The following is a 15,690-nucleotide window of genomic DNA, read 5'->3' on the forward strand; positions in this document are numbered from 1 at the left end:
CAGGGGAAAACCAATCATGAAAAGAAACTACAAAGGACTACAAAATTAACAGGAAACAGGAACGGGGAACTAAACAAGAATTTCAAAATAAAAGTCTAAGCAAAAACACACAGAATACGTGACAGATTGTTTCACTTTTAATTGACTACATCACAATTCCAGTGGGTCAGAATTTTACATACACTAAGTTAACTGTGCCTTTAAGCAGCTTGGAAAATTCCAGAAAATGATGTCAAGCCTTTAGACAATTAGCTTCTGATAGGAGGTGTACTGAATTGGAGGTGTACCTGTGGATGTATTTTAAGGCCTACCTTCAAACTCAGTGCCTCTTTGCTTGATATCATGGGAAAATCAAAAGAAATCAGCCAAGACCTCAGAAAAATAATTGTGGACCTCCACGAGTCTGGTTCAGCCTTGGGAGCAATTTCCAAATGCCTGAAGGTACCACGTTCATCTGTACAATTAATAGTATGCAAGTATAAACACAATGGGACCACGCAGCCATCATACCGCTCAGGAAGGAGACGCATTCTATCTCCTAGAGATGAATGTAGTTTGGTGCGAAAAGTGCAAATCAATCCCAGAACAACAGCAAAGGACCTTGTGAAGATGCTGGAGGAAACAGGTAGATAAGTATCTATATCCACAGTAAAACGAGTCCTGTATCGACATAACCTGTAAGGCTGCTCAGCAAGGAAGAAGCCACTGCTCCAAAACCGCCATAAAAAAGCCAGACTACAGTGCAAGTGCACATGGGGACAAAGATCTTACTTTTTGGAGAAACGTCCTCTGGTCTGATGAAACAAAATGTTAAGTGTTTGGCTATAATGACCATCGTTATGTTTGGAGGAAAAAGGGGGAGGCTTGCAAGCCGAAGAACACCATCCAAACCGTGGCAGCATCATGTTGTGGGGGTGCTTTGCTGCAGGAGGGTCTGGTGCACTTCACAAAATAGATGGCATCATGAGAAAGGAAAATTATATGGATATATTGAAGCAATATCTCAAGACATCAGCCAGGAAGTTAAAGCTCGGTTGCAAATGGGTCTTCCAAATGGACAATGACCCCAAGCATACCTCCAAAGTTGTGTCAAAATGGCTTAAGGACAACAAAGTCAAGGTATTGGAGTGGCCATCACAAAGCCCTGACTTCAATCCGATAGAAAAGAACTGAAAAAGCGTGTGCGAGCAAGGAAGCCTACAAACCTGACCCAGTTACACCAGTTCTGTCTGGAGGAATGTGCCAAAATTCCAGCAACTTATTGTGAGAAGCTTGTGGAAGGCTGCCCAAAACATTTGACCCAAGTTAAACAATTTAAAGGCAATGCTACCAAATACTAACAAATTGTATATAAACTTCCCACTAGGAATGTGATGAAAGAAATAAAAGCTGAAATAAATCATTCTCTCCACTATTATTCTGACATTTCATATTTTTTAAATAAAGTAGTGATCCTAACTGACCTAAGACAGGGAATGTTTTCTACAATTAAATATCAGGAATTGTGAAAAACTGAGTTTAAATGTATTTGGCATATGTAAATTTCTGACTCCAACTATAGGTAAAAATTGCTGTTTTTTACTATGTACTTATATATATTATATTGTTGTTATAGGTATCAATGTTAAAATATAATTCTCTGTGTTTATTTAGAGAGAAATTGTAAGGAGTGGCTGCTGGCAATGACGAAGATGATGAAATGAAGAACCCAAGTGCAAATTTATGAATAAACGTGAAAACTAAAAAACCCTAACTACAAACGTGACACATAAACATGAACATGAACTTGACTTGACATAAACATGGCTTGACATAAACTGACAATGTTACCAAACACAATACCTGACAAACAACAATGGAAAACATGAGGGCTTAAATAACTGGACATGGGGGAACCTAAACCAATGAACAAACAGAACTCTAAACAAGATAATCAAACAATGAACCAATGAAAACGACACATGAACATGGAGGGAAAACAGTACATCACATGACTAGGGAACACATGACATGAACCAGGAACTAGATTTTCAAAAATAAAAGACATCAAAAACATGAACCAACAGAATAAACATAACATATCCCCCCCCACTAAGGGGCGGCTCCCGATGTCCCAAGACATTAACAAACACATAAAACATGAATCAACCTAAAGTTCTGTAGGGAGCTGTGTGGGGTGTCTTGAAGCGTGGCTTTGAATGGCATGGTAAAACAAAATTTAAATGGCATTTTTAAGTAATCTCCTCCAGCCCTATACATGACATTAAAAAATAGAGCATGGTTGAATGTACTTATATTGTATGTTATATTTCTTTATATATTTATATATTATATAACATTTTCAATGTACTTCGCAACAATGGTTTAGTTTGGTTGAAAAGGACTGATTTTTTTTTATTTTATTTTTTTTACCCATTTTAGAGCAAATACATAAATGTTTTGATCAATATTAAATATTGTCAAAAGGCAAAAATTAAATTCTGCATTCTCCTCTAGCCCTATTAATGACATGAAAACATTAGAGCATTAAACAGTATTTTTTAGACTGGTTGAATAATAGGTCAGTTGACTCAACTAACCTCAGTGGCTCCTTGTTGTGTCACCAAACTATCTGTTGGCCATGCACAGCCATCCTAGAAAAGATCCAGAAGAGAGATGGACGATTTGAGTCATGCATTGAAGACAACAAATAAAATCAATTTTGATGCATTTAAATCAACATCTAATGCACTGAGGTTTGATTTTTGGCAGAAAAGCAAAACCCCAATATAAGAATGCATTAATTACATGCATCTTTAATCCAGGACCTCTGGTTTATCTTGCAGCCTCTAGAAAATAAAACGAGCAAAATGCTGCAAAAAGGAGCAATGCACTATTTCTAATTTACAAGCTTGTTTCTGAATTTAAGAGCTTAGCTGTTTTTGCTCCTTTCATGCTCTACATCTGTTCCTAAATCATGTCTTCATCCTCTTCCTATCTTTCTATAACTCTCTCTCTCTGGGAGGTAAATATGGACTGCAGTCTAGACGAGCATGTCTCAGCACTAAACAACAAAACATAAATCAACATAAGGAGGTATATAACACGCGCGGAGTCAACTGGCACTGCTGCAAAGACTCAGAAGTCGGCACACACGTGAATGAGTCCCATATGAACATGGTCACAAAGTCACACACATGGTGATCAAATGAAAGAACAGGAACTCAACACCCACTCGAGTTTAGAACTCGCACAGAAAGGACACACATGGTGAAGTGGAAACTTTGTACACAGACACAAATGAATGTAAGATGGCGACACACAGGTTCTTGAATTTAAAAACATTTGGGTGGAATGCAAAGCAATGGAATAGAGCACAGGGGTCTCAAATCACATTTTTAAAACCATTTTGAACTGAAAGGAATTATTTTAAAATGTATTGTTTAAAGTGGTGGATTTGGACACCACAAAAAGGGGTGCTTTGATGGTTGTATTGCCTGTGCTTTCAAGGGGATGAATTTAGAGATGTAACTTCTCAGAGAGGGCTTTAGCATATGAACAATTCAAATATTATTGTTAGCAAGCTAAAGGCTCCAATACACTCACTGCGAAGTTCTTCATTTTTCACTCAAAGCTAGAAAGATGATCGAAACAGTAGAGCAATGGTCTGTTTGAGAAAATTCAGACACTGGCCACGCCGCTAGGGCCAACATTTAGAGGAGGATGAGATACACGCTGTCCTGTCAACAGGCTACATGTAAAACATTAACCAATGTGATATTAAAATGTGTCATCAATGACTACATGACATAGAATCCACATGAGAGTTCAGCAAAATAACCTGTTTTAACCACTTTACGACGATTTGAAGTAATATATATGTAGTAGATCATGTGTAATTTGTCATGTTTACATTCTGCATTTATTGCGATAATGCTAATGCTAACATGCTGTACATGGCCATATGCACCGGTTAACATTATTTTGTAGTATTTTATAGACTTAATCTAAAAAAATCACATCACATAGTCTTGGAAAATGTCTCTTTTTTTCAAGTTTATATTTTTTGGTACCGGTATATCACCACAATTGTCTCAAAAACGCCTCCTTTTTGGCCAGATTTAGTTCAAAATGAAGTCACACTCATTCATTCTCTGATTTCACTAGATTTATATTGGGGCCTTATTGGCCCAACATGTATTTCCTCCCCATTTTGACAGGAAATAATTGACTGATCGACCCTGATCATCAGCTGTTTTTAAACAATCGGCCAATGTCATATATTTGGTTGTTAAATCAGTGCATCTCTAATAGAAATCTACTTTGAAAATTATGTAAACTCACTGGTCAAGTGGCTTACTAATTGACTAGTTGGTTATTGGACAACTAATCAACCATCTTAACTCATTTGTAAAACAAACACCCACACAGAATAAAAAACACATGCTCACACTTACCGGCTGCATGCCCTCGTCTTGTCGGCGAGCCTGGCTGTGACGTGTAAGGAAGGCCCAGGCTGACAGCCGATAGTGGTTCAGCAAACAGATGATCACAACTACCATTACAGTCATCACCACAATTATGATTATTATCTGAACAAACTCCAGTTCAGCTGCAACACAAGAAAAACCAAGAGAAAATCATTAGCATTCAGAGAGATCTGATGTTAAAGCTGAAGTTTGTAATTTCTGTGCCACTAGCAGCTCTAAATGGAATAAAGCGCAACAGTCTGGTTCTGGGGGTAAAAATCAAATACATTTTTTTTGTCCGTTGGCAAAATGATTTTTAACGATAACTTACACGGATGAGCCAAAACATTATGACCACTCACAGGTGAAGCGAATAATGTTGATCATCTTCTAACAAGGCCACATGTCAAGGTCTGTGTAGATTAGATGGTAAGCGATCAATCAGTTCTTGTAGTCAACGTGTTGAATGCAGGATAAATGGGCAGGAGAAAAGACCTGAGCGACTTTGACAAGGGCCAAATTGTTATGGCCAGATGACTGGGTCAGAGCATCTTTGAAACAGCAAGGCTTGTTTGGTGCTCCTGGTCAGCAGTGGTGAGTACCTACCAACAGTGGTCTGAGGAGGGACAAACCACAAACCAGTGACAGGGTGTTGGGCGCCCAAGGCTCATCGATGCGTGAGGGCAACGAAGGCTATCCCGTCTGGTCCGAACTGACAGAAGGTCTACTGTGGCACAACTCACAGAAAATGTTAATGATGTTACGGGAGGAATGTGTCACAACACAGTGCATCGCACCCTGCTGCGTAAGGGGCTGAGTAGCTGCTGACCAGTCAGAGTGACCATGATGACCCCTGTTTACCATCGAAAGCACCTACAATGTGCACACAAGCATCGGAACTGGACAATGGAGCAGTGGAAGAAAGTTGCCTGGTCCTATGAGTCCTGTTTTCTTTCACATTATGTGGATGGCTGTGTACGTGTGTGCCGTTTACCTGGGGAAGTGATGGAACCTGAATGCACTGTGGGAAGATGTCAAGCCGGTGGAGGGAATGTGATGCTCTGGGCAATGTTCTGCTGGGAAAACCTGGGTCTGGCAATTCATGTGGACGTCAATTTGACATGTGCCACCTACCTAAACGTCGTTGCAGACCAGGTACACATGGCAATGGTATTCCCTGATGGCAGTGGCCTCTTTCTGCAGGATAATGCGTCCTGCCACACTGCACACATTATTCAGGAATGGTTTGAGGAACATGATGGAGAGTTCCCCAAATTCCCCAGATCTCAATCCGATTGAGCATCTGTGGGATGTGCTGGACCAACAAGTCCGATCCACGGCAGCTCCAACTCGCAACTTACAGAACTTGAAGGATCTGCTTCTGATGTCTTGGTGCCAAATACCACAGGACACCTTCAGGGGTCTTGTAGAGTCCATGCCTTGGGGGGGTCGGTGCTGTTTTGGTGGCACGCGGAGGACCAACAGCATATTAGGCAGGTGGTTATAATGTTTTGGCTCATCGGTGTAAAAATCTTTAAAGACAGACTTACTGTATAGTAAGCTCTGAGTTGATTAATTGATGTGTCTGTTGAAGCCATCAGTCTGCATTATTTTAACTTCATTGTTTAAAAATCATGATTAACTACAGGATTGCTGAGAAAGAACTACACTACGCATGAGGAGGAAGGAGGTAGTATTATGGGGAGGAAATCCTTTCTCAATCCTCAAACTACTTGTATATTTGCAAATATTTTGTAATCAAATTTAAATATTGTTTCTATACTTACAATCAACAACTTTAAATCAATAGTTTTATATATTTCCATTGTTTTTAATTCGATTAAGTCATTCGCAATGCTTCATGGGATTGTAGTTCATTCCTTCATTAAACGCGTTAAAGGTGCACTAAGTAATTTTGTCCTCATTAAAAAAGCTGCACTCCTTAAGAAATTAATTGTAATTTTGATACATATGTAGGAAATCATGAGCACTCACATTAAAATGAAGACTCCAGTCATATCAGTAACCTTATAAAAGCTGTTCTATTCTACATGGAGAGGGTCCACACATGGGGGCTGCCATTTTAGAATCACATGACCAGCTGAATACTACTCGCTTAATCTCAGTAACCGTCCTGTTATTTGACACTTTCACTCATTGATTAAAGTAATCATGGCTGACTGTGAATTGTGAATTTTTACATTGGCATCAGTAACTGAAAACTATTGCGTTTGAATGATGCTGCATCCACGCCACTAGGTGTCAGTGTAAGTCCAAGATGACATGAACAAGAACTAAATGCACCTTTAAGTAGAGTCTGGTACTTTTGTCTTTTTGTTTGATTTTAAAATAATTTTTGCTTTAAAATTGTTTGTAATGTTTGGAGCGTGTTTGGTTCATGGCTTAGAATTATTATGAAGGATTTTATGAAATCCCTATTGGAAAAAAAATGAATGGGAATATACTTCAGGAACTAAGACGGCTGAAAAAGTGGGATAGTACTGTTGACCCTCGATTGCCAAAAATAAACTTTTGTACAATTTCTGAAGAAAATTGTGCTTGTCCAGTCACCAGGGCGTTGCTATGTGGTTTCTAGGGTATTATGGGTGGTCCATGTCAAAAGAGCCCACCACCAAAGTCTCTATGATAGCTGGTCCCTAGATATGGCTCATATCCCTCCTTAGGATTGCAATGTTTCACCTGTTTTATATCATCCACCAGATAAAAATCACAAGGCTGATTGCTTAGAACGTACTAGCCTTCCTCTCCTCAACAAGCCACACAATTTGAGGTATCATTTGTGTCTGTAGTACATGCAGTGTTTAATACTAAAAGTTAGGGGTTTGTACAAATCCCAAACCCAAAGTATGAGCAATAATAATAGTGATGCTTACACTTTAACCTTTAAAGATTTGTGTGTTTTCAGGCACAAATGACGTTAACATTACTGTGGTGAAAAGTGTCATGATAATCGCCTAAAAATAAAGATAATGTTATAGCAAGTCCAACATGTTCATCATTCTGACCGCCAGAGGGCAGCAAACAGAACACATATAAGAATACTAGAGATTATTTGTGTGGGGTGAAATTGAACAAAATCAGACAGTGATGTAATAGATTAATCTTTTAAAAATAGATAAAAAATGTGATAACATGCCATTCCACATGGCTTTTTTTCCACTACAATATTAAACTGATTTTTGTGAATGTTTTCTAAGTCAAGAAGGGAGCAAATTTAAATATGCTCATTTTAAAACAATGTTTTTACTATTTAAACAGGAGCATGCATTGGGAATTGTTTGAAAGGAATGCCTGAATGGACATGACAGTCTCCTCTTCACTTCCTATTTTGAGGTCACTTCTCCAGTGTGAAAAGCAATCAGATGTGTTGCGTTCTTCCAGGCGCTTGTTACACCCAGGGCTGACCCCTGAACATACCTCACCCTGCCCGACATACTTCCACACACAAATGGGCCCAGTCAATATAGGCTTGTTCCCCAGTCACATGAAAACCATGCAGAAATGTGCCAAACATACATTCACAAAAATCTTATTAGCCCTGCTGCCCACTGAGAAACTCCCATAATTCCCTCTTAACACATTAAGGTTTATGTTCTAAAACTGCTGCAGAGCTGCTACATTAAAGTGAACCCTACCGCAAAAACCATCAGGGGCCGTATTCACAAAGATTTTTATCTTACTAAGAGTTTTTGCTTAAAACCTATTCACAAATCTGCTAAGAGTAAGTTTTAGTAAGAAAATCTTAAAATAAGAATAAGGCGGAGTTGACCTCGTTGCTATGGTTTACATCATGTTTTATTTGCTTATTTATTTCCTTGTTGAAGCACCCCCAGATCATTACCGATCCTCCACCAAATTTCACAGTGGGTGTGAGACACTGTGGCTTGAAGGCCTCTCCAGTTCTCCTTCTAACCATCAGACGAACAGGTGGAGGATCGGTGATGATCTGGGGGTGCTTCAACAAGGCTGGAATCGGGCAGATTCGTCTTTGTGAAGGATGCATGAATCAAGCCACGTACAAGGATGTCCTGGAAAACAACTTGCTTTCTTCTGCTCTGACAATGTTCTCCAACTCTGAGGATTGGGTTTTCCAGTAGGACAATGCTCCATGCCACACAGCCAGGTCAATCAAGGTGTGGATGGAGGATCACCGGAACAAAACCCTGTCATGGCCAGCCCAATCACCAGACCTGAACCCCACTGAAAACCTCTGGAATAGATGGATGGCCACAAGCCATCAAGCAAAGCCGAGCTGCTTTAATTGTTGTGCCAGGAGTGGCATAAAGTCACCCAACAGCAATGTGAAAGACTGGTAGAGAGCATGCCAAGATACATGAAAGCTGTGATTGAAAATCAGGAATATTCCATCAAATATTGTTTTCTTCCTAAGTTAAACCATTAGTATTGTGTTGTTTAAAAATGAATGTGAACTTATTTTCTTAGCATTATTTGAGATCTGAAAACACTGCATCTTTTTTGTTATTTTGACCAGTTGTCATTTTCTGCAAATAAATGTTCTAAATGACAATATTTTTATTTGGAATTTAGGAGAAATGTTGTCAGTACTTTATAGAATAAAACAAAAATGTTCATTTTACTCAAACACATACCTATAAATAGTAAATCTAGAGAAACTGATAATTTTGCAGTGATCTCTTAATTTTTTTTTACAAAATTAAGAGATCACTGCAAAATTATCAGTTACAGTTACAGAAATACTCAAACCAGCCCATCTGGCACCAACAATCATGCCACGCTCCAAATCACTGAGATCACATTTTTTCCCCATTCTGATGGTTGATGTGAACATTAACTGAAGCTCCTGACCCATATCTCCATGATTTTATGCACTGCACTGCTGCCACACGATTGGCTGATTAGATAATTGCGTGGATGTTTGTTGGTGCCAGATGGGCTGGTTTGAGTATTTCTGTAACTGCTGATCTTCTGGGATTTTCACACACAACAGTATCTAGAATTTACTCAGAATGGTGACAAAAACAAAAAACATCATTCAGTGGATGGAAATGCCTTGTTGATGAGAGAGGTCAACAGAGAATGGCCAGACTGGTTTGAACTGACAAAGTCTACAGTAACTCAAGATAACCGCTCTGTACAATTGTGGTGAGAAGAATAGCATCTCAGAATGCTATTCTGAGATGCGGGTTGGTGCTGTTTTGGCAGCACGAGGGGGACCGACACAATATTAGCCAGGTGGTTTTAATGTTGTGGCTGATCAGTGTATATACATACACATATGATACAACGATAGCTAGATAGATATTTTTCGGTTAATGAACATTTCTTCATCCTGTGTTGATGTAATGAAATCCTGTCAGCAGCATCAAAACACCGGGTAGCCCTGCGATTGCCGTGATTCCAAGTGAATGCCCCCATTTTTCTCTGCAGCGAGTGCGCATCCACAGGAAAAAATACACTATGAATTGTCAGATGATATGCGGTCTGTAGTTTGAGAGATTATTCTGCTGACGGATGACAGAAATTCCCAATTCATCCACGCTACACAGTTTTATTTTGATATGGCCAGGGAGTGCAGATTTGTCAAAACTTTTACCTCTGGTGTAATTGGGTTGTTTCAGTTAGTGGGAGAGTTAACGTTTTTTAAAGGTCAATGTCAACATTAGGCTATAATATTTATAATATTATATTATTAAAATACATTGTAATACATTGTAATTCAGTCAATACCTTTTTAAACGGTCAATGTCATTATAATATTGTAATATATTGTTTTTAATGTGGATTGACATCAGCAGCCACTCTTAGGGAGTTAGAAGTCCTCAGGATGATTTCTAAGCTGTCATGAGTTTAGGAGCTACTTTTAGCATTAAAGTGCTTCATGAATTACTCTTAGATGAAAATTTGTCCTAAAATTAGGAGTGACAGGCCCCTAATTTTTAAGAGTTGCTCCTAAATTTCCACATTAGGAGCTACTTTTAGCCTTAAGATTTTTTTGTGAAAGCGGGGTCAGATCTCTAACACATCTACAGTACGTTGCTGTTGAGGGTGATCATTTTCAAGTGTACAATATGTATAATAATTGCTTACAGATTTCAAAGCTAGGGATGTGCAAAATTACATATTTTCCAAATCGATTAGTTGGTGGGTTGTGTGAACAACTAGCTGACTAGATGGCCTTAAGGAAGCCCTGTATAATTTCATTTTTTTTAGTAACAAGGAGATGCTCATTTACAACAGCTCATGCTAAAATCTGGTAAAAGCAAAAACACCACAAGTTCTCGTGTGAAAAAAGCAAGTTCTCACGTAAACACGTGAGCGAGTTTCTCTCATGAATGGGCAAATGAGAGCTATGGCAAAGATTTTCACTGTAAATTAACTTACACTTTGTTGTTAACTTATTTTTCTCCCACCATATTTGTATGCCTTCAAAAGACATTGAATATGAGCAGCACTGACTCATTTTGACACCTTTGAGGTTCTCTTAAAGCTTTAAAAATTAGTAACTATCAACTGCCATTGTATTGAATCTAACAAAAGGGACATCCTTTAAAATTCCTCCTTTTATGTTTCGCAGACTACTTTACATAAATAAAATGGCATGAATATTGATGGTTATTTATTTATTGTGTTAAATGTAGAAAGGCAACAATAATTAAAAATTGGTTCTGAATACTGTTTATCGGACACTTAAATCTAAAAAATAATCAGTATCACATTGGCTGTAAACAAATAATATTGGAACATGTATAACAATGTGAACATTGCTTATGGCAGGTGATTTAAAGTTCAACAGTCATTGTTTTTAAATGTAATGTTCAAGGTGATGAATTTGTTTCATCATTTCAAGGTGAAGTTGCTTAGTGCAAAAACACCAAGGGAAAACAATCAATATCAACTCACTAATCAGTCTCATTTTCCAACTAATCATTGACCCATCCCTACTCAAAGCCAACTCTGAATGAGGTGTTCTGCTTTATCTGTAGCTGGGCTGTCTCAAATTTGAGTATGATGTTTCTGACCTCACTATCATAGCCACTTTCTCTCTCCAGGAACAAGGCCATACCAAAAATGCAGCTGGGCTGTGTAGTGGCACTGTTAAATAAGCTGCACTGGCGCTGGCTCTGTGCCACGGCTCCTTTGGAGAGAGTGCTTGCAAGTCAAGGCCCCATCTGTTGAGGGCTTGAAGGAGAGGACCACAGACCAAACGCATCCCAGGAGTTAACCCAGCACACAGGAGATAAAATGGCCCAAATCTGCTGCCCCTAACTGCATTACGATCTGGACCGCCTCCAAGACACAAACAACTGGTGGTAAATTGGGAAGGTGGTGGGGAGCGAACATGTTATAACAGACACATCTCAACCTCAGAGACACTAAGGTCTTCATCTAAGCCGAGCTAGAGAACTGGGCACTCCCCTAGTACCATTCCCTCATCCAGGACTATCCAATGCAGTGGTAACAATTTTCTCTTTGCAGCCAGGCAAGCTAACCTCATCAGGTAGCCTCACCCAGTCGTCATTCAGAATGGCCACTTCTGACCCAGTCACATAAAATAGTATTCCTTGAGCCTCGTTCAACCATCCCTGTGTTAATCGGAGGACTCGGGAGTCTAAGTCAGTCATGACGGCATCCTGGAAGATCTGTTAATGTATTATGATTACCGGCACAAACCCCAGACAGAGCAGACACAACAAACTGCCATCAGCCTGTTTGTAACAGGGCAAAAATGTAAACAGACTGTGATCATGTGGCAACAACTGCACAACAGCGAGCCTGAGAGGCAGCTGGTCTATTTCGGGTTAGCCTTATGTGGACTCCCTGAGATCAGATGGTTCAATCCTCTTATCGCTACGTATGCTGCTCCATTGTGTTGTTATCTAAGAGGAGATATGTGCTAACACCTGTCACCGAGCTTATAACAGGCTCTTAGGTGAACTGGGTGTGCTTAGTTCAAGCGCAAGGACTAATTGTCACCATGTTCCTAAGGTTGGAAAGCCCAGGCTACTCTTGTTCTACGGAGGCCATTCTGTTTCCAAGTTGAAGGAAATGGAAGAGGCATTACATAAGCCTAATCAAAATGTTTTCTCTCTCTCTCACTCTCTACTTTTTAGAACGTGCTCACAAGCTGCAAAGACAACCAAGTCTGGCCTCCAGATCTATATTTCATGAGGCCATTTCCTGTTTCCTCCTCTCCACAGTTTCGTAACAGAAGGAAAACAGCTGTGCTCTCACGATCTGGGAAGAAAGAAAAAGAGAGGGTGGAGGAGGTGGGGGAAAGGCTGGAGAATGGAGACTGCAGCTCATTGCCAGCCATCTGTGCTCCATCTCCAAATGTCTCCCCAGTACAGTACCATGCTTGTGGAGTCAAGCACAAGACGCGGGTATTATGTCATGCCAGATCTGACGGTCAAGCTCACAGTCGTATAGAAAATTACTCAAACTGGGCTTTGACTTCATAACAAAGCACACATTACACAACACAATTCCACAGCAGAGAGTTGCGTGCAGGGCGAATGACTAGTTTCCTAGTGACTTCATCGGCATGGCAAGACTGTGAGGGTGAGAAAAACTTTGAAAGTTTTCTTGTGTCCTCTCTAGTTCTCCAGCCAGTTGGAGCCATCAGCTGGTGGTACACCTTTAAATGTAAATATTAAAATACCTAGGCTACAGTTACCAGCCACCCATGTTGGTGCTCTTGAATGGTAACCAGAAAGAAATAGAGATGGACATATCCAGTGATAGTGGCCCTGTTTGATCAAGCACAAGCCATAATCTAGTTAACCATCCACACACCCATGTCACACCAAAGACCAGACAACAAAGGTATTAAGGGAACTTGAGAGGAGAGGCATTGCCCTCTCCTCCTGTGTTATCTGAGTTGTCCATCAGAATGCCAGACAAAAGGAAAAGGCACATGCCAGACGCCCATGTGGGCCGGAGACGTGTAAGATGGTAGGTTTTACCCAGGAACACTGAACAATGATAAGGGAAGACCGCATCTCACTGCTGCAGTAAATGCCCCTTTCTGGAACATTCCCTAGCAACATGCTATGAGTCACTTTATGAGAGGCTGTGGAAGGGGCAAAGGAAGAAAGAAAGAAAGAAAGAAAGCAAGCAAGAAAAAAGGTTTCTACGCACTGAGGAATTGTCTCGTTTTTCTGTTTTGGGAAACTGTGAGAAAAGGGGGGGCTTGTGAAGTTTCTCACCAGAGCAGGCCTTTTCTGGTGTGACAGACATTTTCCATTCACACACAAGGTGTATGAAAAAACGCAAGAGACTGAGTGCGAGAGAGAAAATGTGGGAGACAAAAGGAAAGGAAAGAGAGAGAGAGTGAGGACACTCCAATGAACTGAATCTCATGGAACAGCTGAGATCAGGGAGCCTCCCGAAAAAGAAATAGGCCTAAAATACTGACTTGAGGCACAACATATTCAGTCACTCTAAAAAGCCAAGTAAAACTGAATGCTGTTATCTAACGCATAGCCTTTCAATGTTGGAGAGATGGCAGAAAGTGCGGTTTGGGAACTAGGGCGCATTTAATCGTGCCAGTGGCAGGAGCTATTCGTCTGTGCCTCGCTGGCAAAGCGGCACTGTCACCTAAGCAGGGCGCAAGCCACCGAACTCGTTCTCTAATCTGAGATAAAGCGCTCGTATTAAAGAGACGCCTCATACGGGCGCCAGACACGTCTAGACTCCCCATGCCATAACACCCACTTTTCTTTAATTATTTAACCTCTTGGTAAGACTGTACAGGATGAGATTTGCCTAGGCCCAGTCGCCACCTGCTACAGAGTCCCACTACACCCACCCCCATCCTACAGCTCATCTCATCCCACCAGTGACGCCGACCTACCACGAATATTGCCTTACACTCCTCCATCCAACACACCCCCCCCCCACACACACCCACCCTTTCCTCTTCCTCCTCCTCTCACTACCGCTCAGCCCAGGCAGATTGAGTCATATCCCCTTGTAACGGGACCCAGCCCAGGGTTTAGTTCTTCATCAAACAGCATTTGGTACATGATGTTCTCACTGTAATTTTGACAACATGACAGACCTTTTCAAGGGTGTGTGCTGAAGTTAGACAATGCACACATGCTGCTTATGATATATATCTTCCTCTCAAAGCCCTCCCTTGGTACCTGGTACGCATGCGAGAGTACAAACACACTCAAACATACTCAGGAGTTCACACATGTTTCAGATTAGGGTTGCGTGGTTTACCGGTACTGACGAAGTATCACGATACAAAAAAAAATAAAACAGTATGATATCATCTTGTTGGTAATTTTGGTACCATATTACAGTATGCTGTCATTAACAAAATGATATGAGATGTGACAAATTTGAGATAAAATCGATGACAATTTGAAAATAAAAACCTCTGGATATGGCCAAGTGTGATCATTAAACAGCAGAAGGATGTATTAATTTAATTAAATAATATACAGTCACATGCGCTGCACACTACAGAATGAGCAAGAGGTGCCACTCTGCTCTGTCATATGATCCCCCCCCCCCCCCCCCCACACACACACACATTTACATGGGCACATGCATGCAGACTAACTCACACAAACTCAACATACACTGCTGGTGCTTAATTTTCATCTAGTGTGTTTAGAGTATAAATGGCTGTTAACACTTAAATGAACTCCTCAGGTGCAGCTTGGTGATTTCAGCTCAAGAGTCATGACGGGAGTATCCCAGCAATAATGGGAAGCTTGATATAACTAACCCGTAAAAACGAGTGATGTCCAGTGCGTGAACGAATCGTTCTTTTGAACCGGTTCTTTTTAGTGTACGAGTTGAACTAGTTCACCAAATCAGACTGAATCTTTTGAAACAGTTTGTGTCTCGCGTCAACACTAATCCACAAGTAACTCTATCTTAACGTCTCTCAGACGTGTCTGACTCTCCGAATCGAAATGAGCTGATAACCAGGAGTAATATGATCCTAGAACTGGTGATATCTTTTGCCAACTCTTCTTTGGAATGAACCGCTCCAACTAGTTCACAAATCGGACTGAACGCTCGGGTCGCAACAGTTCTCGAGTCAACAGTACGAGTCGCTCGCAGCAGTTCTCAAGTCAACAGTACCATGAGTCGCTCGCAGCAGTTCTCGAGACAACAGTACGAGTCACTCCTAGCAGTTCTCGAGTCAACAATACACTGAACTGAGAATCGCCTCTTTCGGAGGTGTCCAACATACTGAGAACAGATGAGCTGCTGACAT

The 15,690-nt window shown here is 40.5% G+C and overlaps 1 protein-coding gene across 4 annotated transcripts in view; it reads right to left on the reverse strand.

Annotated features, from left to right (window-relative positions):
• Nucleotides 1-15,690, reverse strand: part of LOC127424853 (low-density lipoprotein receptor class A domain-containing protein 4-like) — a 167,931-nt gene that overhangs the window by 9,562 nt on the left and 142,679 nt on the right. For all 4 annotated transcript variants that reach the window (XM_051670343.1, XM_051670344.1, XM_051670345.1 and 1 more), the window contains 2 exons: nucleotides 4,437-4,591; nucleotides 2,580-2,633 (listed from right to left, as the gene is read on the reverse strand). In XM_051670343.1, the coding sequence (XP_051526303.1) occupies nucleotides 2,580-2,633; nucleotides 4,437-4,591 (209 nt within the window). The remainder of the gene's footprint in view (nucleotides 1-2,579; nucleotides 2,634-4,436; nucleotides 4,592-15,690) is intronic.

This window comes from Myxocyprinus asiaticus, chromosome 34, assembly GCF_019703515.2.
Source record: "Myxocyprinus asiaticus isolate MX2 ecotype Aquarium Trade chromosome 34, UBuf_Myxa_2, whole genome shotgun sequence".
NCBI classification, from domain to species: domain Eukaryota; kingdom Metazoa; phylum Chordata; class Actinopteri; order Cypriniformes; family Catostomidae; genus Myxocyprinus; species Myxocyprinus asiaticus.